General features: G+C 40.4%; 2 protein-coding genes across 5 annotated transcripts; one reads left to right on the forward strand and one right to left on the reverse strand.

Annotated features, from left to right (window-relative positions):
• The first annotated feature begins 892 nt into the window (after positions 1–892).
• Positions 893–5536, forward strand: LOC135643322 (probable alpha,alpha-trehalose-phosphate synthase [UDP-forming] 9). The gene is made up of 3 exons (XM_065160131.1): positions 893–3181; positions 3952–4225; positions 4749–5536. The coding sequence occupies exons 1-3, from the start codon at positions 1236–1238 to the stop codon at positions 5070–5072; spliced, it is 2544 nt and encodes an 847-aa protein (XP_065016203.1). The 5' UTR covers positions 893–1235; the 3' UTR covers positions 5073–5536.
• Positions 5537–7849: 2313 nt separating this feature from the next.
• LOC103991948 (uncharacterized) lies at positions 7850–16918 on the reverse strand. 4 transcript variants are annotated; one of them, XM_065158855.1, is made up of 5 exons: positions 16744–16918; positions 15269–15347; positions 10925–11020; positions 8514–8615; positions 7850–8431 (listed from the first exon to the last, which is right to left on the reverse strand). In XM_065158855.1, the coding sequence occupies exons 1-5, from the start codon at positions 16818–16820 to the stop codon at positions 8387–8389; spliced, it is 399 nt and encodes a 132-aa protein (XP_065014927.1). In that variant the 5' UTR covers positions 16821–16918; the 3' UTR covers positions 7850–8386. The 4 variants fall into 4 exon arrangements, with proteins under 4 accessions (XP_065014927.1, XP_065014926.1, XP_009409768.1 ...); XM_065158854.1 differs by having other exon boundaries at positions 15263–15347; positions 16744–16917; XM_009411493.3 differs by having other exon boundaries at positions 10907–11020; positions 16744–16903.
• Between the last annotated feature and the right edge of the window lie 7631 nt (positions 16919–24549).

Below are 24549 nucleotides of genomic sequence, written 5' to 3' on the forward strand. Positions count from 1 at the left end.
GCGGATGGCGACGTGTCGTCCATCCGAGGCAATACCTCCGGGGCCCGCGTCGAGACCGTCTCCATAGAATCAGCTATGCGACCCCTCGGCTATCGCGTTACGGCGAGGCTCCTGCGGACCGGCGTGCGGCGCACGTGGAAATCGACTCGTGGTTTCTCTCTATAGGAGCTCGAGGAGGACCCCGGCGACGTCGACGTGCTCCGCTGTGCAACGCTGTCGTAGTCGCCGTCCACAGCCACGTGTCAGGGCATGCGTAGTCGATTTTACGGAACTACCCTCATGTTTCGTGTGTTTTCCCCAACATTCGAATAAATTGATAAATCTCGGCATGGAAATGCAAAAGTCGTTGTATCTGGAATCGTCGGAAGAGTCGTGCCTACGAGACAGGTGTGTTCCGCGTCCGCTCATCGCACTATTAGCCACCATGGAATGCCAAATCCATGAGAACGATGAGGAGGAATCATCGGAAGCGATCGTAGCCAGCTGGAAATTGCGAATGGATAATTATCGCCGAGAAGTCTGACTGATAAAAAGCTACGGTGTGCATGCACATACATGATTTGGATCGTACATGGGCATCACACCAAGCGTATCACTTGCCTACAGCAGACGCCGCTCCTGATGAAGTGCCTACAGCATATCTTAATGGATTTTTAGAAGTTTTCTTTGGAATATAAATGAGCACAATATTTATTTTAGAAATTATAAAAGAAAGGGGAAAGAAAGAAAGAAAGAAAGAAATCGAGTTATTATGTAAATTCAAAACCTTCCCGAATTTGTAATTTCACCTCATGATAAATATGAAAAGTCCACCGCCTACTCCCGGTCACCCCATCCAGCTGCCCGAGACCCCACACCTCCAAACCCTCCAGTTCAAAACTTCCCTTTTCCATTCCCCTATCCATTTCCCTTCTTCCCATATCTCCCTTCTCCTTCCCTTTCTATCCTCTCCGACGAGAAAGACTCATCCCAAAGAAACAAATAGAAGAAAGCAAGGAAGCGGATCCCCTTTCTCTAATCGTCACCGCCCTGGTTCTACGATTCCCTTAAATCCACGCTTAACGGCGCCCGCGTCCAGCAACACTAACCCTCGCCATCACCACCGAATGCGCCCCACCTCTTCTTCCTTCTGCTCTGTCTTCTTCCTCTTCTGTAACACCCTCCGATAGCCACCACCGGCCGTCATCCTAACCCTAACCCTCACTCTGTCTCCAGATCCAGAAGCGGGTCAAGCGATGCCCTCCTTCTCCTCCGCCAACCTCCTCGAGCTGGCAGCCGGTGACGACGCCGACTTCGCCGCATCCCCTCTTCGTCCTCCCCTCCTTCCCCGCCTCATGGCCGACGACGGCACCCCCGCCTCCCCGTCGCAGCGGGAGCGGCGGATCATTGTCTCCCACCGACTCCCCCTTCGCGCCGCCCCTGACCCCTCCGCGCCCGGTGGCCTTTCTTTCTCCTGGGACCCCGACGCGCTCGCGCTCCAACTGCGCTCCGGCCTCCCGCCCGCCGCCGAAGTCTTCCACGTCGGCACCCTGGCCGCCGCCGCCACCATCGACCCTGCCACCCACGCCGCCATCTCCCGCGTCCTTTACGATCGCTTCCGCTGCCTTCCCGTCCTTCTTCCTGCCGACCTCCACCGCCGCTTCTACCATGGCTTCTGCAAGCACTACCTCTGGCCCCTCCTCCACTACCTCCTCCCTCTCTCGCCGTCCTCCCCCGGCGGTCTCCCCTTCGACCGCACCCTCTGGCTGTCCTACCTCTCCGCTAACAAGCTCTTTGCCGACCGTCTCATAGAGCTTCTCAACCCCGACGATGATCTCGTGTGGATCCATGATTACCACCTCCTTGCCCTCCCGACCTTCCTCCGGAGGCGCTCCCCTCGCGTAAAGTTGGGATTTTTCCTTCATTCTCCCTTCCCTTCCTCCGAGATCTTCCGGACCATTCCTGTTCGCGATGAGCTCCTCCGAGCCCTCCTTAATGCCGATCTTGTCGGCTTCCACACCTTCGACTACGCTCGCCATTTCCTCTCCGCTTGCTCCCGATTACTCGGCTTGGATTACCAGTCCAAGAGAGGCTATATTGGCATCGAGTACTACGGAAGGATGGTCACAGTTAAGATCCTCCCTGTTGGGATCGACATGAACCAGCACGAATCGGTGATTTCTTCTCCGGAGACAACCGTCAAAGTCCAAGAACTTGCGGAGGAGTATAAAGATAGGATCTTGATGCTGGGAGTAGACGATGTTGATCTTTTCAAAGGTATCGGAATGAAGCTTCTAGCAATGGAACAGCTATTGGAAGAGCATCCGCAGTTGAGAGGACGGGCAGTGATGGTCCAGATCGCTAACCCCGCAAGAAGTGAGGGGAAGGATGTGCAAGAGGTCCGGGATGAGATAGGGTCCATATCGAGGAGAATTAATGAGCGCTTCGGAGGACCTGGATACGAGCCCATTGTATTGATCAACCGCACCGTGCCAACATATGAGAAGGCTGCCTTCTATGCGGTGGCTGAGTGCTGCATCGTGAATCCAGTGAGGGATGGAATGAATTTGGTCCCATACAACTACACAGTCTGCAGACAGCAGAGCCCAGCACTCGCGGATGCTCCAAAGAAAAGTATGATTGTGGTGTCAGAGTTCATTGGGTGCTCGCCATCTCTCAGCGGCGCCATTCGTGTTAATCCATGGAATGTGGATGCTGTGGCGGAGGCAATAAATTTGGCCATCACCATGCCGGAGACTGAGAAGCAGCTGCGGCATGAGAAGCATTATAAGTATGTCAGCTCCCATGATGTTGCATATTGGGCAAAATCCTTCGATCAGGACCTGCAGCGGGCTTGCAAAGATCATTACCTTAGGAGGTGTTGGGGGATGGGGTTCGGAATGAACTTCCGTGTTGTTGCTCTCGGTCCTAATTTTAGGAAGCTGTCGGTTGAGTATATCGTCTCGGCATACCACAGGACGAACAGTAGGCTTATCTTACTTGATTACGATGGGACGATGATGCCACCGAGTTCTATTGACAAAAAGCCAAGCAGTGAAGTTATTTCCGTTCTGAATGGATTATGCAGTGACCCAAAGAACATTGTTTTCTTGGTCAGCGGTAGAGGGAAAGATGAGTTGAGCAGGTGGTTTGCACCATGTGAGAAGTTAGGGATCTCTGCGGAGCATGGATATTTCACAAGGTAATATGCATTGAAATACCGAATTACGTTTCTTTAATTGGTTGTTCAATAATGGCATTTTTTAGTTTTGGTTAGAGAATTTGGTAAGAGAATCTGAAAAGTTGGGGTACAACATATGACATAAACAGGAGTATGCACAAAAATCATCATTGTTGTGTTTTGACAAGTCATTTCCATATAATATGTAATATACAACTTGTGCCAGGATGGCATCCTTGTATATAAAATAAGCCTGTTTAGATTTATCCTACCTGGACCTCACATTGATAAGATTCTCATGCATCAGACTACCTTTCCATTTATTATACAAATTTTGTGAGTTATAAATAATGCAAAGGCTTTCCTTTGTCAGAGGATGTGGAAAATATAGGTAACACTTGAAAGGAATAGAAATTGCCACATGAATGAATGCAACAAAGTTTGCTTTCTGAAGTGGTACATCACATGGCATAGAAGTTCACAGATGGTTGAACCTGATAAAACTGGATTCAGTAACATTATTATAGTCAGCCATTTTAAATGTCTTCAGAAGATGAAATGAACTTCCATAGTAATACTGTGATTAAGATATGTAAGAGAAGTGTAACTGTATGTATTTGAATGTTTCTGCATTTATTCAATGTATTATGATGATCTGGTTTCTAACTGGCTATCATAACCAAGTAATGACATCTGAAATTCTGAATTGATTGGTTTATACACCTTGTTTGATCAAAACTGAAGGGAAGGTGCTATTATCTTGTGACTGACTGGTTGCCATTGGAGTGCAGGTGGAACAAGGATGCTCCATGGGAATTGTGCATGTTAGCCACAGACTTTGATTGGAAGAAGATTGCAGAACCTGTAATGAGACTTTACATGGAAGCAACGGATGGATCCTCCATAGAACATAAAGAAAGTGCCTTAGTTTGGCATCATCAAGAGGCTGATCCGGATTTTGGTTCTTGCCAAGCGAAAGAACTTCTTGATCACCTTGAGAACGTGCTTGCCAATGAACCCGTGGTTGTGAAAAGGGGCCAGCACATTGTTGAAATAAATCCTCAGGTATGAAGATGTTGACATGATTTTTATCACCTTTTCTAAATCACATGCTTTAAATCTGAACAAAAGAAGTTTCAATGTTACATCCATGACTATCATGATTAAAATAAGAAAAAACTTAGCTTTTAAAATTAAGGTGCATGGTTTAGGGTTGACTTTTGATGGAAAATGCCCACCTTACATATGGCTACAGTGTCTTTTGATCATTTGTGAATGTCCTCACACATTTTGATTAGAATTCTATCAAAGGAAAAAAAAAGAAAGGATGGTTCTCCCTTGGCTTGGGTTGCCAGGTGTCCTTTTATTATCATTTGTGCTTCCTAGTTTTGTTCAGCCTTGACTGCCTTGGCTTATCTTGGTTGCTAGTCTTCTTTTCCTCCCTTGTTTTATTCAATATTGACCTGTCTTACACGTAGGGGATATGTTCAGCCTTGACCACCTTGGCTTATTTGGGTTGCTAGTCTTCTTTTATTATTACTTTTCCTCCTCCCTTTTTTTATTCAATGTTGACCTGACCTACGCGTAGGGGATAAGCAAAGGCATGGTCGTTGATAATCTCATGGCAACCATGTTGAGCACTGGAAAGGCCCCAGACTTTGTACTATGCATAGGCGATGACCGGTCAGATGAAGATATGTTTGAGAGCATCAGCAGTTACACAAACAATTCATCAGTCCCAGCAATTGCAGAAGTCTTTGCATGCACAGTTGGCCAAAAACCAAGCAAGGCTAAGTATTATCTTGACGATACAGTGGACATCATAAAAATGCTTCAAGGCCTGGCCAATGCATCATCTGTACAACCACCCAGACCTGCACAGCTTCAAGTGTCATTTGAAGGTTCTCTCTAAGCAAGTGCATATTGTTTGTCAGATTATTCCAAAATGATCCAAACTTTCTGAGGTGGGAGTTAAACCAGCCTGTGCGTGTGTTGGTGGAACACATGAACTAGAAGGATGGATGTGGAAAACTAGGAATTCAGTTTACATAAGGATCTACTGCAGATTGATGCTGAAACTTCATTGAAAAAGTCAGCTGGCTTGGATATTTCACAGGGAACAAATATTCAGATATTGTATCAAGCGAAGCCATCATACTCAAAGTTAAACTAGCAGTTATATTCCAGATAAAAATCCTTCCCGGATGTAAATATATCATATAGAAGCTTTTTGTTTCTTTTTTTCTTTTGCTCTTAAAAATGGTTACAGTTCTAAAGAAATTTCATTTCGCCCTCATGTTCTTCCAATATGTATGTTTTTCACTTATATTTGTGACAGATACTGAATGTGATAGTGGCTTAATTGCTTGATGTTTAGCATGGATCAATCTTGACAATGAGCTAAGAATTCAGAAACATTTTAGTCACCGAAAATTTTCTGAAACAACAAACAAAATAAGGGATTTATATGATTGAATGAACCACAGCTGCTATCAAAGTGTCTCACCAATGACAGTTCCATGAACATTGTAAGAGTTTGCTTGTTCTGTTGCCTTGGGGGAACGAAATCTGAGCATTAAATTATCATGGAATTTTCATTTACGGGATCACTTCTTTGACTGGAAAAGATTTGGTGTTGATGTTTATCCAAAATGACCTTGCTGAAAATGTGTGGAATCTAAATCAGAAATCCTTGAGCTTTACTTCGGATTTGATGTGTGCTGTCCTTTGAACATTAATTCGTCACAATTACCAGGTCATGAGAACAAGCATCAGAAGTGTTCAGTTGGATCTCTGTTCTTTGTTCTTGGAAGAAATTTCGTCACTTTGGTGGGAAAGCATTCAATGGTGGTTTAGTGGAAGGATATACTGCAACATTCACACAACCACAGTCTGTCATCGATCCTCCCAAAGTTAATGTCACGGGAATCACATGGGAGGTATGTTCAATTGTATGGGATATAATCTATGTGTCCACTTTTTCAGTGGCCACCAACTAAATGTTTCAACATAATATAAATATAAAGGGTTTTATTCTAGATCTGTTTTCTTCATGTATTATTTCTTTAATCTTTCATCCAATTCTTCATCCCCTCTGTTTCCTTTTTAGTTAGTATTTAATTGGAAGAAATTTTCGAGAGAGAGAGAGAGAGAGAGAGAGAGAGAGGTTGACTTTTAACGGATGAGATGTATAAGAAGAGACGATTGATCCAAGGAGAAATGTTAGCGTTGTATACTGAACATGAATGGTTGGTCAACGCCGCCAACTTTGTGGTTGGAGTTCTCAAGCACGTCCAGTGCATCAACATCTTTGGAAAAAGTTGATTTGTATAAATGAGAACACTCCTATTAGCATGTCTTTGAAATGGTTGACCTAGTGGGTTGACTTTTGAGCGCCATTGGAGGACTAAGTGGTCGGTCATCCCTGGATGTCATGATCTCACATAAATTCGAAGTCTTGAATAGTCGATCATCCATGTAAGAACTGGCCTACCTAGAAGCACTTCGGAGCGTTCGGTGGTCGGACATTCCTCGGTGGAACGATCTTGTGAACGTTTCAGAAACCCAAAGTGGGCAATCACCCCTTGGTGAGATGATATTATAAGGCATTTCACAAGGTTAAGTTCTCTATCATCTTTGAAAGGGATGGTCTTGTCAGTACTTCAAAACACTAAGCATTTGATCATCCCTTGGGTGTGATGATCTTGAAGCTCTTGAAAGCATTGGATCACACGGTCAACGCCACATGAGATGACCTTTGTGAGTAATTTATGGTGCATAGGTCAACCTTGTAGCGATGAACCTTGGACTGTTGGCTTTTCCAAGAGGGTTGATCTTAAAGCATCTCAAAGATCTAAGTGGAACTAACGGGCACTTCAGGTCAAAGTGGTCACAACGTGGTGGATCAGTACGCTTTCTCATGTCTGCAACCTGTTCGTAACTCCCCAGCGTGGTCAACTGCGAAAAGCTCCGGAAAGGACCAAGTCCATGTCGATGAGCAAGGACGAGTGACTCCCAACCACAGACTGCGACGCGGACGTTACGCTTCGCGTGTTTCCGAGCTCTGCTCCGCGTCCGATGTCGGTGCATTGAGAGGGAGAAGTCATCCCCTTCGTATCTTGTTCTTGTGGCCAATGCAGTCCCAACGTGGACGCCACTGTTGGCTGCTCTGGTTTTGGTCCTCCCCCTGATGGTGTCCTCTCCCTCTCACTGTATTGGTTTCCTGGGGTTGTTGTCAGACCTTTCTTCCTTGATGTCCACCTTCCACTGCTGCGTCCTCCTCTGCCTGCAATTGTCTGCACATTAACTCATTGGGTGATTGGATAAACGTGAGGAGTTGTAACTCTTTATCATTCTTTGTTCTGCCACTTTGACTTTTAGCAGAGAGAGAGAGAGAGAGAGAGAGAGAGAGTTGAATTGATCGACAATTCAAAGTTGTGGAGGCATCAGAATATGCTATAGTAATGTTATCCCTATCTCGACAACTCGGACTTAGAAAATGCTATAGTGACGATTCAAAGCTTGGCAAGGTTGGCTTGTTCTTCTATTTTAATCTTGCAACATGCAATGTACCAAACCGATGCAACAATTTACCTCAAGTTGTTCTGGAGATGTCTGAGTTCAGATCATCCCGAGGTTCACATGTTGCTTAGATGTATCGACACTAGCCCACATGAAACATGGTCTGCATGACACTGACAAGAAGATTTGATAGGAAAACTGGAATGCCATTTCGTTTAAGATTTTACAGCAGAGAAGATTTTAGATGGCATTTATCGATCTGAGCTACAGTAGCCAGCTAATGGGCAGGACAAAAGAGCCAACAGTGGTGCCTAATTCCAGCAGCAAATCACAATCGAACACTTCAGCAGTGTTACAGGCCAGGCTGGAAACCCAGTTTTATAGGGTACTTTCTCGACAATGGCAGCTGCATGTGATGCTACCACCACAACCTGTTAGTTGGCATTTCAATTATGATTCCAGCTTGTGTCTCTCAATATCAAGTTGGTCAGCAATGCCAGCTTCTCCTTGTATACAGAAAGTCTCACTTGTTGCAAAACCAAAACAAGTTTGCACATCCTTCTGAGTCCATCGAACAGCTTTACAAGATGAAAACAATATGATTGTGGAGCCCTGCTATCCTCGTTTGAGCGAGGACTTAGGTTTTCTGTCTTCTACTCGCAAATGATGTATCAAATAGCTCAAATCCTTCCAAGCGGTGATGAACTATCGAGTAAAAAAGCTTGTGATGGCATCCCAATATCCAGCGAGCTGAAGGGAAAAGGCTGGTGTCATTTATGATGATATGGCAATCAGAAACATGATATGATGCATGGTATTTAATTATAAGTACCTGGCCTAAGATCCCCTTTCCAGTCTGGCCCTCAACGACCAATCCAGCTGTGAGGCCGATCATTGCTAAAGTTCCATTAACTGCTTCAGCTTGACGCCGCCTCTGAACACAGAGCATAGCAACAGAATTTTAAGTTTGTGCAGGTAGAATGACTGATCAATGAAGCATGCAGAAACAATTAGCCTCTAGATCACACAAGTTAGAATGCTAATGAGGGATGTAACTCACAAAATCTTATCATGTCAATTGACCATTCTTAATAAGGAACTTGGAGCATTGCAGTACGTTAGCGAATCAAATGACCAATTAAAACCATGCACAAAAAAAGTTGAGAATGAGCTTTACAATGTTTTACTTCAATAAATCTGATGATAAAAAAAGTAGGACACAAAATGTTGAGAATCAACAAATACTTGTTGTTTTCTGATCATATTATGAATCTACATAATTGACTACATCATTATATTCTTATTGGAGTTTGTACTGATTTATTTTGTTTAATTTAAGCAGACTATCTAGTCTAGTATGTTGAATGAATTGGACAGTCACTCGTTGGGAATAGCATCCCACCTCTCACTCCATAAGAATAGAAGAGATTAAATGTTACACAATGTTTCCTTTATCCTAGCATATCTACTCTCACCAATTCATGAAGATCCCCACAAAAATTGCCAGTTCCATACTTTCAATAATTGCCTACTTGGCAGCATCACTCCTAGCTGGCAGATGTGTTTCCAAAACATAAACGAGTGAAGCAAGGATGCTTCCACTTGCACAACCTACAGAGGTCTAAAAAATCTGTGCAGAATTGTCAGGAATCAAAAATTCATTCCCACAATATAAATAATAATAAAGTATCTTTGTCTAACAAATTATACATGCTCCCTCAAATATCACCAAAGATAACCTTAACTTCCTATTCCTTCTCTAATCAATAAAATAATTGAGAAGTTGTACTTCCCGGCATAAACAAGATAGTAGATGTATTGTTGTGAATCTTTGTTGTTCCCCTCTCTCATAGTGAGTTATAACAAAGAATCTTTATCAAAAGGATTGCTCAAGTGGCTTTGGTTTTAACAATTAATGTTCGGTAGCTCAAGAAATTCTCCAGAGCTATTTCTCTAGATTACTAGATGACAAGTTAGTCATTTGGAATTTCAATGTTAACATAGTTATCTGTGGTAACTAAGAAACTTCATCTATTTCCAATATTCTCCATAATTGTTTCTGATTGACCTGCTTGAAAATTTTCACTGGCCTCTATTTTAGATGCATCAAATGCAACTTGTAACCATTTTTCTAAGAAAAAATGAATTACATACTAAGGATAACAAAAACAAAATCTGAACCTAAGATCTATAGAAGAAATGACTTGCCAATTTAGTTGCAAAGCTTCATTTACTTCTATGTCGGGTAATAACTTCAATAAAGCATTATGAATGCATTTCTGTAACTCCAAGCTCCTAAGATCTACAGAAGTGATGATTATTACAAGATACCATCTTAGCCTTTCCCTACTCAGTTAATACTGCTTGAGAATCACTGAAACACATGAACTGCAACCCGAATAAATTATTTTGTAATACTTCTTATGCTACATATTTAGCAGCTAATATTGGTAAACTGCATTAAAGAAACAATTTGAAATTCTAGGAAAGCACTTGCCCCCATTCCCTGAAAAGAATATTTGACTCTGCCTCTGCCCCTGCCTCTACCACCGCCACCTAATGCTTGATCATCTCTCCTTATACCACTATTGCTATCCACAACTGCTGGTTCTCCTTTCACCACCTCTCCGCCTACGATTGCAACTATCCATAGTTTTGCCTTGAGCAGAGGTGACCCAAACTTTCTGATGCCAGCTGGGACTTCAACTTGTTAATCAGGCTGTTTTTAAAGGCAAAGTTGGTGACATAATGTTCTGAACAATCCCCATAAGCTTACAGAAAAGGCATGGGTTGAATACAAGTCAGGTCAAGGCTTATCCACCATGGCTCGCGTGAGTTGACCAAGGCCTGAAAGAAGCAACCATGCTCAAACTTCCAGTAGCCTAGCCTATTATAACATTTATGTTTCTTTGCATTCTTGGCTCTTTTTGCTAACTAAATACTAAAACATTTTTCTCACACAAAAAGGCCATCGAGCATAGATGCAAAAGTACTTTCATCAAGTATTAAAATGACAATCTAGGTAAAATTCTCCATCTGGTTATGCAATCTGTTCTGCCAACGAGACTAATTGATTAAAAGTAGAAAAAGCAAATAACAAGAAAAGAAGAAAAGCTACTGCTTACTACATTGGCGAAAATTTATGTGCACGATGATCATATGAATGCATCATTGTACTCATCAATTGTTCATTACTCAATTTTCAAAATGACTACATTTGCTTACTTTGAGCTTTTCTTTAACCTGAATTTCTTGCATCTGTTTGGCAGCTAACTGTTTGGCTTCTATGGGATCAACCATTATGATTTCGCCACTTGAACTTCCTTTTCCTCGAGATGCCTAGATAATTGAACCATAAAAAGTAACATAAGGACATGAGTTACATAATGACACCATGAAGGTGTCAAAGCTATGTCAGAAGGAGAGTCGGAATTTGACATTCATAAGCTCAATATTATGCATGTGTATACATGTATATATGCATATATCTATGTCAGGTGAGAACTTTAGACATATATCAATGGAAACTATGTCGGAATCAAATTGAAAGGATACTAGATCCAGATTTGGTTTGCTTTTGTTAAATTCCTAAGCACAATATTTACAAGTTAAGCTTATAAGTCCATATATATCCTAATTTGGAAGACATTTGTTGGAGAAAAGCAGTATTTATTGTTATTACTCCACCCACTTGAACCATAATCCAGATTCTGCATTCCAATTCATGATAATTTTGTGTCTCACATAACTACACCATGTGATCTGAACAATATAAATTAGGAATTCAACACCATACACAAAATTAGTTTGACAAATATAAATGGAAGTAATATATTTATCAGATTATTTTCTGCTCCAGTATTTTGTTGACAAAGTTCAAAAGGCACATCTGTATAATATTTGAAAAGACCAACTGTCACATCCCAGATTTATAAAATACAATAAATTATCATTTTATTATTCATAATTTACAAAAAACACTTCTTTCTTTTTTTTTCGAATTTAAATCTTTGTCTTTACAATAGTAAATATTTTATTAATTAAAAAAAGAACCACATCTTTTTGGTAGGGTCACAACCACTCAAGCTTTAGATCTATTACAAAGTAATAGATTACTCTGAAAATAAATATAAGATAAAAATATATTAGTAATCACACATGCTGGTAGAACCTATGAAAAATCATAAAAATAATCTTCAATATTCGTAAAATATATATAAATAATTATTTAATAGGAAGTGATAATATATCGACTCCTTATAAAACTTATGCATTAGAAAAACAATGATAATTTCTTATGTAATAAATAAAATCATGGATCAACCACATGCAACAAACATATTATTATCAGATAAAAAAGACGAATATCACACCCGATGCTGTACTCTCCCAATAGCGGATGTAGAGACATACTACACGGGATAGATTCCACCCAACAACGGATGAAGATAACCCATATTGAACTCCCAACAGCAGATAGAGTGGTATTCCTCACCCGCCTAAGTGGGGATACATTCCTCCCAACAGCGGATGAAGGAACCGTCTAACAATCACGTCTGACGGCCCGCTAATCCCCGAATGGAATCGCTATACTTACCCTCAACAGGGATACATAAACATCCATGATCATTTATTTACACTCATCTAGTCACTCACGCATGTATCAAGAAATCAATATGATAAAATATTATGAGAGACCATGCTTGATGAATTATCTGCTAGACTATGTTTATTGGTGGCTCCGCACTGTGATGGGCCTACAACTTCGTTCACAGGTTGCACTTCCAATGTAAACCACTAGCTTTGTCACATTTATTACATGATAACAATCATATCAATATCATAAACTTAAGAAAAGTAGAAGGCCAATAATCATTTTCAAATGAAATCTTCATATAAAACCTTTAAGTTCATTAAATCATAAAAGCATAAAACATCAATATTTCAATAGTCTTCAATCAACCAAAACCCTAATTGGAATAGCTCAATTAACTTAAACCAAACTCAATTCAATTATGACCTAACAGAACCAACCTCAAATCCTTATAGAATTGATCCGGAATCACCCTAGACTGGTCTAATTTAGATTTGATTAATTTCGATTAGGTCAAGTGAACTAATCAAGTTGATCTGGAATCACCCTAAACTAACTTTAACTAATCAAACATGTCTAATTTAGTCAATTAACGAACTCAAACCAATAAAGGGAAAGGAAATCGGACTATGTCGTATAGTGCTAGCCCAAACCGAACCAACCCACCTGAGTCTTGGATGGGTCACGTGTGCCGCACGTGCTTGTCCTAAGTAATAGGTTGGGTTGAGGTACAACAGGCTGGATAGAGGAGCGACGATGTGTTTAGCGCCAATCACATAGTTGGGAAGGCTTAACTTCACGGACTAGGCTAAGACTCACTCACAAGTTGGGCTAAGCCTTACCACTGAACTGGGTCATGCTTGGCTCGCGAGTTGGATTGTACTTACACACATGAGTTGGGGTCGTATCTGACCACATGGACTGGATCATACATAACCGCATAAGCTGAACCATACTTGGCCACATGGGTTGGGTCATACCATACCACATGGGCTGGCTGCTATCTAACCACATGGATTGAGTCGTACTTTGCCACATGGGTTGGGTCGTACATGACCATATAAGCTAAATCATATCTGGCCACATGAGTTGGGTTGTATCTTGCCACATAGGTTGGCTCCTACCTAGCTATTTGGGCTGGGTCATGCTTAGCCATATCACATGGGCTGGATCATGCCTAGTCATGTGGACTGGGCTGGGCTGGGCTTGGCCACATAGACTGGATCATACATGTTGAGTCGATCTGGTTTGATAGATCAACCTGACTCAATTTAGACGCTAGTTAGACTCCTATTATCAAATTAGATTTTAATATTTTAAATCATTAAAAAATAACTTAAATCCATAAATTAAAGAATTTAAATTCATGATCTTAAATTTAAAACTAATTAAGTCATATAAATTTATACATAATTCTTGAAACACAAATATATCTAATTAAATAAATCAAAACTATTATGTTAATCCAGAAATAAGAGTTTTAATAATTAAATCAATCTTGAAATTCATTTAAATTTAAAAGATCATTATAAATCAAATAATCATTCTAACATCATAAATCAATTATCATTATTTACTAATCATAAATTTTTAAAATTAAAATATTATTATGCATCATAAAATTATAACAATCCCAACATCAAGATTTCAAAACATAAATCAAAACTAATTTAAAAAAAAAGATTCTACCTCTCCTCGATTATTCTTTCCTTGAGATTATCTTCTTGGGAAGTCATATCCTCAATCCTCCTATTGTTAGGCTCAATGAGGAATGAGAGAAGAGTAGTCACGTTTATATGAGAGAAGATGAAGATGAGATCACTCCGAAATATAAATAATAATTTAATTTTTATTTTGCTTTCAAGAGAAATATAATATTCATTTCTTATGGTTCACAAACAAAAATAGAATATAAACTATTTACTTCCTAAAAATCAAATCACTCATTAAGAAATAAATCAATTAATAATTTAATTGATTAGTAGAATTCCTAACTAGTCCACATGATTAAGGAAACCAAATTTAATCATTTTCTTAACTATAGTACAAGGACATAGAAATTAATAATAAAACAATACATTATTTATAATAATTAATTTATGTTAAGATAGAAATTATCGATGATTACAACAACAATTCTAGGGCTTTTATATCTTATAACAATATTAAATTTGACACAATTAACTATAAAACAAATTACATTTAGAGCAAGAAATTTGAACTAGGCAAAATTTTGAATAAGAAAACTAATAAAATTAATTAAAGATAAAAAAAGAGAGTTCTATGAAAAAGAATCGAGAAGCATGAAATTTTGTTCTAAGGCCATTTGTTGTCCCTTGTGCAGGTTGGTGCTAAGAAACCAACCCCAAAATGTGACCATGACGACTGCTTGTGCATGAGCAATGAAAAGTTGGCAAACCCTATTTCAGCTTTAAACAGTAGCGAAAGGAAGATGGAAAGAACTATGAAAATAAAGGAAAAAGATGACTCATTGACATATTCGATGCCTACATATGAGTATGGATCACTCTGTATATAACCCAGGTAACTGACCATTTTGAGACTCTTACCGGCCCAAATAGTCACACCTTTAATCCCCCATCAACTACAAAAGTTGCATATTATGTTATAGAAATAAGCGTTAAATTTGCACATGGCTCCAAATAATTGGTGAACAAGTTAAGGAATTCAAAGTACAAATTTCTAAATATTAATTAAATTTTAAATTCAAAAATTTATATTTTGAGAGAATTCGTGACTCATACAACCAGGAAGCACAATTCACCTAGCTTCATGAGCCATTCATATAGTCAGCTTCATTGATCCTAATTAAATTTTACTGTCAACAACAAAATCAGGAACTGATTTAGCAATAGGCTTCCTTTCTTAGAGGCAGTTTTTACCTTCTTTTGTTTGGCATGTGCCTACTAAATCATGATCAAATTAGAAGCAAAAAAAGAAACATTAAGGAGAGGTCCAGTGCACACATTTACATTTGCAAAAGCCAGTAATCTTTGTCTATTGCTGATCCAAATTAAAGTATTTGCCCATTGTCTGCTTTGCAAACTCCGTCTAGAAGAAAAGGAAAGAACAGATTATTTATATACACAATCCACATGGAACAAGAGATAAACATTTTGTTGAATAATAAGTTCAGAATGTTCCAGCAGAAGTAACAGTTCTCTCAACTTCAATATAAGTAGAGTAACTTTATGATTCTCCCATTTAAACATGGTGGGTAAAAAAGGAAATGGATTTAAAATAGTAAATGAGTGATATCAGCAGCTAACAGTTTAACTTGCATGATTATGGTAAGTTAACCAATAAGCACATCATTGCACAGATCTTAATATACAATCTTAGTCAATGTCATGAGATGCCGTTGGCTACTCACTACATGAGAGTCTGTGCATTCTAAAGTATACACCAGACAAAGAGTCAAAAGTCACGATAGCATTGAACAAACAGCCTAACAGTAATAGCAAGATAGCTTCCCTCAAGCAGCTGTTTCTGACCAACCCTAGAAACACTACAACCAAAGGCAAGTAGAAAGAAACTGTGTACATAGTTTCTCAAACAAACAGAGACGGATGCCCCTTCTACATCCATGTGTATGTAAGTACATACATATAAATGTATGTGTGTTTGAGTATTTCTTTTAAATTCATATATAATGGGAGCTGGCCCATACGATTTATCACATGAATTATAAACAAAAGACTGTGTAACATACAAAAATTAAAAAGACCAATATGGCAAACGCAAAGAAACATTGTTCGTTAGTGTTCCATCAATTCAATAAAGATATAAATCTCTAATCGAGACTTTAATTATGTTTACACTTTTTTGCCAATAGTTGTTTATCATACACATCTACTCTGATATCTGGCCGTTTGATGTAGCCAAAGAGGTAAAAAAAGGTACAGTCCTCCAAAACATTTAAATGTACAAGATTCTACTGTCCTACATTCTCATCAATAGAATTCACAAGCACTGCTGCCAGTGGTAAATCGGAGGGCTTGTGCCACTAAAGCAAACTTGGAACTCCGAATCATACACATATATCCATAAGCACGAAATAAGGGGTTTTGCAATGTCGGAAGAACAAGAAGGAACAACCTAGGGAAGATTAAAACTGAAAGCAAGTTCAAATTATTGAAACAACAAAATCAGGTACCCACAAAGGTAGGGTGTGGAAACGAATCCCTAAAGTCCTTCTTTCCCTTAAAATAGGCGCACAAAGCTCTCCAAAAATCCTCGATTTGATCAGAATACCATGTCCAAATTATAGAACTACCCCCAAACACAACACTCCAAGGACAATTGAAGACCTCCGAATACAATTTCCCAAAGCAAAATCCCACCTTGGGCTCATCGTCATCGAATCTAGATAAGAGCGAACCTGGGAGATGGTTGCAACCACCTACCCATAGGAACAAAGAGGGAGAGAGTCGGGGTGGTGGTCTACCTGAGGGTTGTTCCGGGTGCGGACGAGAAAGGGGAGGTGGACGGCGGCGGGACACCGGAGGCCGGTAACGACAGCATTTCTTGTTCCTGGACCGGAAGGCGTCTGCGGCGAGCGGGGCTGCCACTCGTGGATGTGATCCAATTCTTTTCTTAGAATGATATAGATGTGTCTTTGTTGAGCCTCCGTGAGACACGTACACTACACGTTGACGGACCACTCGCTCTCTCTGTGTGCTTTTATGGGTATACATAATTATTAATAATTATTGGATAAGGGTGAAAGCTCTTTTTCATGATCCTCCCTCTATCCTCACGATTTCTTTCTTAATCTTCTGACTTAGTATTTATTTTTCTAATTTAAAAGGAGGGACGATTAAGATCAATAATAAAATTAGTGTGGAGCTATGGAGGGACAGTTTAAAATGCTTATAATTTACATTCACGAATATGACATGGTGTAGCCCAAATAAACGCCACCTAAAACAAGGTTTCCTTTTAGATGAGATAAGAGATAACATTTATTAGAAAATACAATTGAGAGAAATACATATTTGACTTAACATACAAAACAACACACATTTAAAGTCATATTGGAGTCAACATAATTAAGTGCCCTAAAAACATAACCTCGATCCAGATAAATCAGCTCTGGAGAGGTCGATGGGAGGAAGAAAGATGAAAGAATCAAATAGGATCTAAATATTAATTGTAAATAATTAAAAATATATATTAGTAAAAAGACCTTGCAAGGTAAAAAAAAAAAGACTAAGTAAAAAAATTAAGATTAAAATGTGAGGTTAGATAAATATAAATTAATAAAAGAGAGAGAAGCTCAGCAAAAACAGCACCAATAAAATTAGTTAGCAGCTTCACAATTTCATATAGCACAATTTGGTAACATGCCCTATGACAACTATCCATAGCCACATGTACCAACTAGAGCCTCAAAGTCAATATGACGGACCATATCGGCACCATGACCCTTGGGTACGATGGTGCTGATTGAGTACGACGCTGCCCCGCAAAGATCGAAATGGTGCTGATCAAGTACGACGCCGCCCCGCAAAGATCACGGTGCCGATCGAGTATGACGCTGCCCCACCAGATCGGGATGGCACCGATCAAGTGCGACGCCACTGTTCAACGTCGAGGCACAAAGGACGATCGATGGCCGCACGAAAAGTAAGTTCGCCGCTTAAAGGGTCGGCGGCCATGAATGAGTCAGGTACAATTGGTCCCTATTCATAGGATATAAAAACCCATCGCTTGGCCAGCACCAAGGGGAGATTCGTCGTTTTGACTCAGCTCTAACTAAATCTTCGGAGGGGTCGAGTCAGAAAATCCCCTTCCCGACCCTGACCAGTGTGCAAGAGCCGGGAGACAAGGACGTAGGCGACCAATCAAAGGGGAATCCCCGCATTCTGGAAGTGAGGTTTGAGCTCAACCCAACTGGACGATGACTTCCGCTGCCCGAGTATCCACGTAGGTGATCTAGTGCATCCGAGACAGGACCGAACCGTGCTGACACCTTAGCCACGGTGTAAAGGTTCACTAACATTTGAGCATTAGAAGGATGGTCCTGATGTCACAAGATCAACCCCTGCCAGGCAATTTGGGCGAGTGCTTGAGCAACGAGCACCTCCCGACTCACCCAGCTCCTGCGTTCGGGGGACAACTCCCGCCTCCCCCGAGAAAAGAGGCAAACGGCTCCGCATCGACCCCAACCCACTATTGGCGATTGTTCACCGACCCCAGGTTATCACCTCCCGAGATCATAGCCACCCAACCTCCCATCTCAATAGAGACGTTCCTTAACCTGGTGCACCAAGTCCAAGCTTTATCAGGGATGATGTAAACCATCGTTCCCCTTGTTCCTCATCTCGCACAACTTGTGATGCTCCCACAAATGCTGTGACAGGGGGCGCTACCACCCACTCCTACGCAACCTCCACCCATTCTTACGCCGCCACTAGCCCCTTGACGACCCTCGATGATGGACGTTGTCTCGTTGCCTGAAGAACAGTCGAAAAGTCTGAGGCCGATGCCTACGCATGACGTGCCTAGCCTCTAGCGCCCCTATGATAGTAGCCTTGAGCCCGACACACTATCGTCCGACTCAGAGGATTCTCTCTGAGCTCAGCTACACTCAGTCAATTATTGCCTAGATGAGGTTCAACGATAATTTCATAAGTCTAAGGAGGAGCTTGGTCAGGCCCCTCCAGGAGGGTCGCCCTTCACATTGGAGATTCAGGACAAACCTGTCCCACAAAGCTTTTGTCTTCCTATGCTCGAGACCTACAATAGAGCCTCCGACCCGATGGAGCATGTGGTTGCTTTCCGGGCCCAGATGACCTTGTACAACACCTCGGACGCCCTCATGTGCAGGGCATTCCCCACCACACTTCAAGGCCTAGCTCGGGCATGGTATAGCCTGCTCAGACCGACCAATTGAATCTTAGATTTTGATGACGAAAATAATTGATAATGTTTATCTTATTCGCATTTTGAGTGACGCAGGAAGCTTCAATCAAGGAGAGACAATTAAAAGCAAGAAGAATCATGTTGGGTTGGAGTGGAATATGTTAGTGTTAGTCATATGTGCCCTGCAAGCTAATCACGTGAGTGATGACATGTGTGACTTGACACACAGTCTTGTTTGCTTATTATATTTTGACATTTATCACTTTATGTTGCTTGTTGCATATATGCATATATATATGTTGTGATGTCCTTCGATTTGTGCAATGGGAATTGGATCGTGATGAGATCACGATAACGAGACTGATTTGCCTTTAAACATAGATCTTAAATAATCCCGGTCATAGGTTACTCGAGAGGGGCATCGAGATAACCGAACAGACTAGTGTATTATATACTCGTCCATATGATAGATTCAGTTAGTCTCATATCTGCTCATGTGGGGACACTAGGGATACAATACAAGTGCTTATTAGGGAATGAGTTCACTGATTGATCCGCTTATGAAATGTTGGATGGTTGATGATGCATTATTGTCAAACAGTGATTCCATGGTTCCAGTGTTGTATATGGCCCTTAGACTTGAGACACCAAGGATATTCTGTATGAGTGCTTCACTCTTTGATACTAGACTTATAGGTTTGGATGTCCCAAATCTAGCACAACCGATCTTTGGGAGTGGTAGTTAACCTTATGAGGGCTCTTGAGTGTCGATAGATGATCATACACTCTCAGTGTCATGAGAGGAATATCCCATGTATTCTTGCTTAGACAAATCCCTAGCTAGGGTCATTCAGATTGAGAGAGAAAGAGTTCTTCGGGAGATTCCGATTAGAGCAAGACTCAAGTAGAAACCTTATGGGTCTGACAGCACCATGCCTGGTATGCGGTCTCTGGGATATTAGATGGATAAGAGACTATAGGTATATGGTAACTGAGGATAGATAGGTCCAATGTATTTGATTTCCCTATATCACCTGGGGACTACGGTGTAGTGGCATAGTACGTCTATAGTCGATGAGTCGAGTGAATTATTATGAAGATAATAATTCACCGAGCTAGAATGAGTTCTGACAAGTATGACTCACGACCAGCTCGATATTGGGCATAGAGGGTCACACACATATGGTAGGCATTGCGATGAGTAGAGGTTCGAATATGAGATATTCGTCGGAGCCCCTATCTTATTGAATATCCAATAAGCCCTTGAATTATTGGATCCCATGGACGAGATCAAATAAGATCCTATCAGAGATTATTGGATAGAAATTCACAATCTAAGAGGCTTTGGTAGTTAGATAGAGATCCAATACCCAATATGGGAGGATCTATTAAGGTTAAGTTGACAAGAGACCTCTATAAATAGGAGGGATTCAATGGTTCATGGGCTAGAGCCTTTTGTTTGCCTCTCTTATTCTCCTCCCCCTCTCCACCTCAGAGCAGGCCTGGAGTTTTGAGGAGCATCGTCGCAGCCTTGCTGTGTGGATCATCGCTAGAGAGGAGGGCGCTTGACCTCTTTCACCCTCTCCTAGATATCTGTAGGGATTCATGGATATACAATCTCCCTAGTTAACATAATATATTCTATACGCAGTTTTAAGTTTCGCGGAGTTTTGCGCACCAAATCTTCGCACGATGACGAACATATCTTTGGAAATTAGGGATTTTGTTTTCTGTTCTTCCACTATGCATGTGATGCACCTGCGGGGGCAGTGCCACCCGCAAGGGCGGCCGCCCACGGGCAAGGGCGACGCCCCCGTGCCTCCCGCCGTACAGGCCGCTACCGATAGGGTGGCGAAGGCTCCAGCAAGCGAAAGAGAAGGGGGTTTAGGGCAATCTTAGGCAAAAGATAGTTTTGCCCCTATGAATTTTAGAAATTTCTGTTCTATCATTTTTGTCTAAATTATGAAAATACCCCTAAGAATTTAAAAAATTCCTTACATGTCCTTAATTTCAAAAAAATATTAATTAATTAAAAGATTTAATTGATTATTATTTTTATTATTATTTAGTAGTCCTACATGATGATTTATACATGTGATGTATGATATGTGGACAAATGATCATGGGCCATGTGATGTGTGTCCTTGTGATTATTATTATTGGGGCCTACATATTGAATCTCGTATTTTGATGATGAAACCAATTGATAATTGTGTTGATGTTTTAATCTACGTTTTGAGTGGCACAGGATGCTATGATCAGGATGAGACAATTAAAGCAGAAAAAATCAAGTTGTGTTGGAGGAGAACATGTCAGAAGATTAGACGTTGGGCCGGTGGATCGGTCGACGTATCGACAGAAGGCTTCGAGCCGTGGATTCGGGCATCTAGCCAAGAAGAGCGAGTATTGCACCACGGATATCAGAGTTGCAGAGTCAACTGACCGATTGGGCAATATGCCGTAGGAGAGGACGATGCACCGAAGAATCGGACGAAGCGTCGAGGGACCAATGACATGCCGGACAACTTGATTAATGCTTAATATTAATTGTCTAGATTGAATTTTGTTTTACATGTGTAGGATTAACTATGATGGAAGTAAGACATGCAGTAGGAGTTACGGTGGAGTCAAGACCATGATCACATTAGGGGTTCGAGAGTTCGACGGAAGTCCAGATGGTCGTCGGAGGTTCTGCGAGAACAAATCCGAGAATTCCAGGAGCTGGCCAAAGAAGCTCATCGGAAATCACCAAGTGGATTATCGCAAGTCCAGGAGTTTGCCGGAAGTCTATCGGAGCATCACCAAGGGTTCGTCGGAAGTTCGCCGGAAGAAGCGATTGATGCACCATAGTAAGTTGTAGTATTAATGTCTTAAATATCGTAGTTAGCATGTAGATTAAGTTAGGAATGGAAGGTGATCCTATTAACTTAATCTGGGACAATTGGGCCCTTGACAGACCTAAATTGGGTTGAATGGATTAGCCTGTTTGGACCTAGAATTCCTAGCCGACGGTGGCACTGCTTGGGCCGGCGATGACACTACCTAGGAGCTCAGTCTCCTAGGAATGCTAGACGATGGTACTGCTTGAGCTCGATATCCAAGTGAAGCTGAGTGGTGGTACCACCCCTATAAGGGGTGGTACCGCCTGAGCTCGGTCTCCGAGCAATGCCAGGCGGTAGTACCGCTCAATTATGACGGTAGTATCGCCAGGACCTCAGAAATCCATGAGATGATATTTTTGAGCTCCAAATTCGAACCAGTTGAGGCCTATATAAACCCCACCCTTTCCTGAATGAAAGGGCACCGAAATCTTGATCTTATTCCGAGAATTTGAGAGCCCAAAAGTGTTGTAAAAGGTCAAAAGTTCTTCTCCCTCTTTTCATCTAAGTTTTGATCATTCAAGAGAGGAGTGAAAATCTATAAGGGTTGTCTCCTAAGCCTGTCAAAAGGAGTAAAGCTATAAAAGGGTGGTTGGCCTTCGCCTATTGAAGGAAGGCCTCTAGTGGATGTTAGTGACCTCATCGGAGGAGGAAGCCAAAAGTGGATGTAGGTCAAGATTGACCGAACCACTCTAAATCTCAGTTTGCATTTACATTCTGCTCTCTATCTTAATTGCAAACTACCTCCATTACTTTTCTTTAACTGTACTTCGCTTAATCTTAAGTTGAAGAACTTTCCGAAATGGTTTTTTATCGAAAGTGTTTTTATCATACAAACGTCGTTTAAAATCGTCGAATGTTTTCTGCTGCACTAATTCACCCCCCCCCTCTCTTAGCATTCTTGATCCTAACAATTGGTATCAGAGCCACGGTTTTCTAATTTGGTTTAACACTCAAGTAGAAATGGCTCATATCGGCTTTCAAGAGGGTCAATCTCTCATTCGTCCTCCCTTTTTCAATGGGATGGACTACACTTATTGGAAAACTCGAATGAGAGTTTTCTTGCTTTCAATTAATTTAAATTTATGACACATAGTTGAAAACAGATTTGAAATGTCTTCTCTTCCAATGAATCATTGGAATGATTTGGAGAAGAAGATGTTTTCTCTAAATGCAAAGGCTATGAATGCCTTATTTTGTGCTTTAGATAAAATGGAGTTTAATCGTGTTTCTTTGTGCGAAACAACCTTCGATATTTGACATATTCTCAAAATCACACACGAAGGCACAAGTAGTGTAAAAGATTCTAAAGTAAATTTTTTAATACACGATTTTGAACTTTTTCAAATGAAACCAAGCGAAACCATTGTTGACATGTATACCCGTTTTACAGATGTCGTCAATGGTTTAAAAGCTCTTGGCAAATGTTTTTCGGATTTTGAACTTGTAAACAAGATTTTATGATCACTTTCTAAAATTTGGGACTCTAAAGTAACGGCCACACAAGAGGCTAAAAACTTAAACAACCTTCTACTCGAAGAACTAATTGGGTCTTTAATGACCTACGAAATGAACAATGTGGCAAAAAGGAAACTTGAGAACAACCTTCCAAAGAACAGGAAGGATTTGAGATATAGAACATTTGAAGACCACTCGAGCATATGCTCAAGTGATGGTGAACATGAACAACTCACTAAGAAATTTAAAAAATTAATGAAATAAAAATTAAATAACAAAAAGAACGAAACTACTTGCTTTGAATACAAGAAAAAGAACATAAATTGGGACGAATCAAGCTTCTCCGAAGACGGGGAGAAAATCAACAAAGGCGAGATGGCTAACTATGCCTTAACGGCATTCGATGATAAGGTAATCGAAACCCCCTTAATTTACTTTGAAATTACTTAATGCTTTCCATGATGCATTTTTTTAATTTAGTTTTGAATTATTTTTTCTTGAAAATTGCATGTTTAAAAATAAAAATACAAAAATTAGGATCATGCTAATAATTTTAAAAATGATAATAAAAATTACATGTTTAATAACAAAATGATTTTAGTTGAAAATGCCTTATGAAACTATGATTGATGAATATGCTTTATGTTTAATGATTTCTTTGGTTTGTATGCCTTATCATAATGAATGTTTGTATCATACTTGATGATTTTTATGCATGAGGACTCGAAGTAATAATTTGAAATCATATGTCTTGGAATTGTGTTACACTTTTTGATCTTGATGATTTTTTATCTTTCCATTTTAAATGTTGATGCATGGTTTTAACATAAGAACAAATATTTGAGCATGCTAATACAAAATCTATCACACAAATTGAAACTAAAGAAGTTTAGATATCTTTAAAAATCATTCAACATTATATTCAACGAAACCAAGCTTGATGTCTTAATGAAAACGTAATAATGATTTGAAAGCATGCTTAACGAGTTTATATTTCGAACTTATGCATGATAGTTTTTGCGATCTTTGAAAGTATTTTTTGTTTGGTG

Source organism: Musa acuminata, chromosome BXJ3-7 (assembly GCF_036884655.1).
Source record: "Musa acuminata AAA Group cultivar baxijiao chromosome BXJ3-7, Cavendish_Baxijiao_AAA, whole genome shotgun sequence".
NCBI classification, from domain to species: Eukaryota; Viridiplantae; Streptophyta; class Magnoliopsida; order Zingiberales; family Musaceae; genus Musa; species Musa acuminata.

Excerpts from the sequence above, each read along its gene's own strand:
- LOC135643322 (XM_065160131.1), top strand. The coding sequence starts at position 1,236 with ATGCCCTCCTTCTCCTCCGCCAACCTCCTCGAGCTGGCAGCCGGTGAC. Across the intron at positions 3,182-3,951 it reads GAGCATGGATATTTCACAAG|GTGGAACAAGGATGCTCCAT; the intron begins GTAATATGCATT and ends ATTGGAGTGCAG. Across the intron at positions 4,226-4,748 it reads TTGTTGAAATAAATCCTCAG|GGGATAAGCAAAGGCATGGT; the intron begins GTATGAAGATGT and ends ACCTACGCGTAG.
- LOC103991948 (XM_009411492.3), bottom strand. The coding sequence starts at position 16,820 with ATGCTGTCGTTACCGGCCTCCGGTGTCCCGCCGCCGTCCACCTCCCCT. Across the intron at positions 15,348-16,743 it reads GCACCCGGAACAACCCTCAG|ACGGAGTTTGCAAAGCAGAC; the intron begins GTAGACCACCAC and ends CTTTTCTTCTAG. Across the intron at positions 8,432-8,513 it reads GAAAGGGGATCTTAGGCCAG|CTCGCTGGATATTGGGATGC; the intron begins GTACTTATAATT and ends TTTTCCCTTCAG.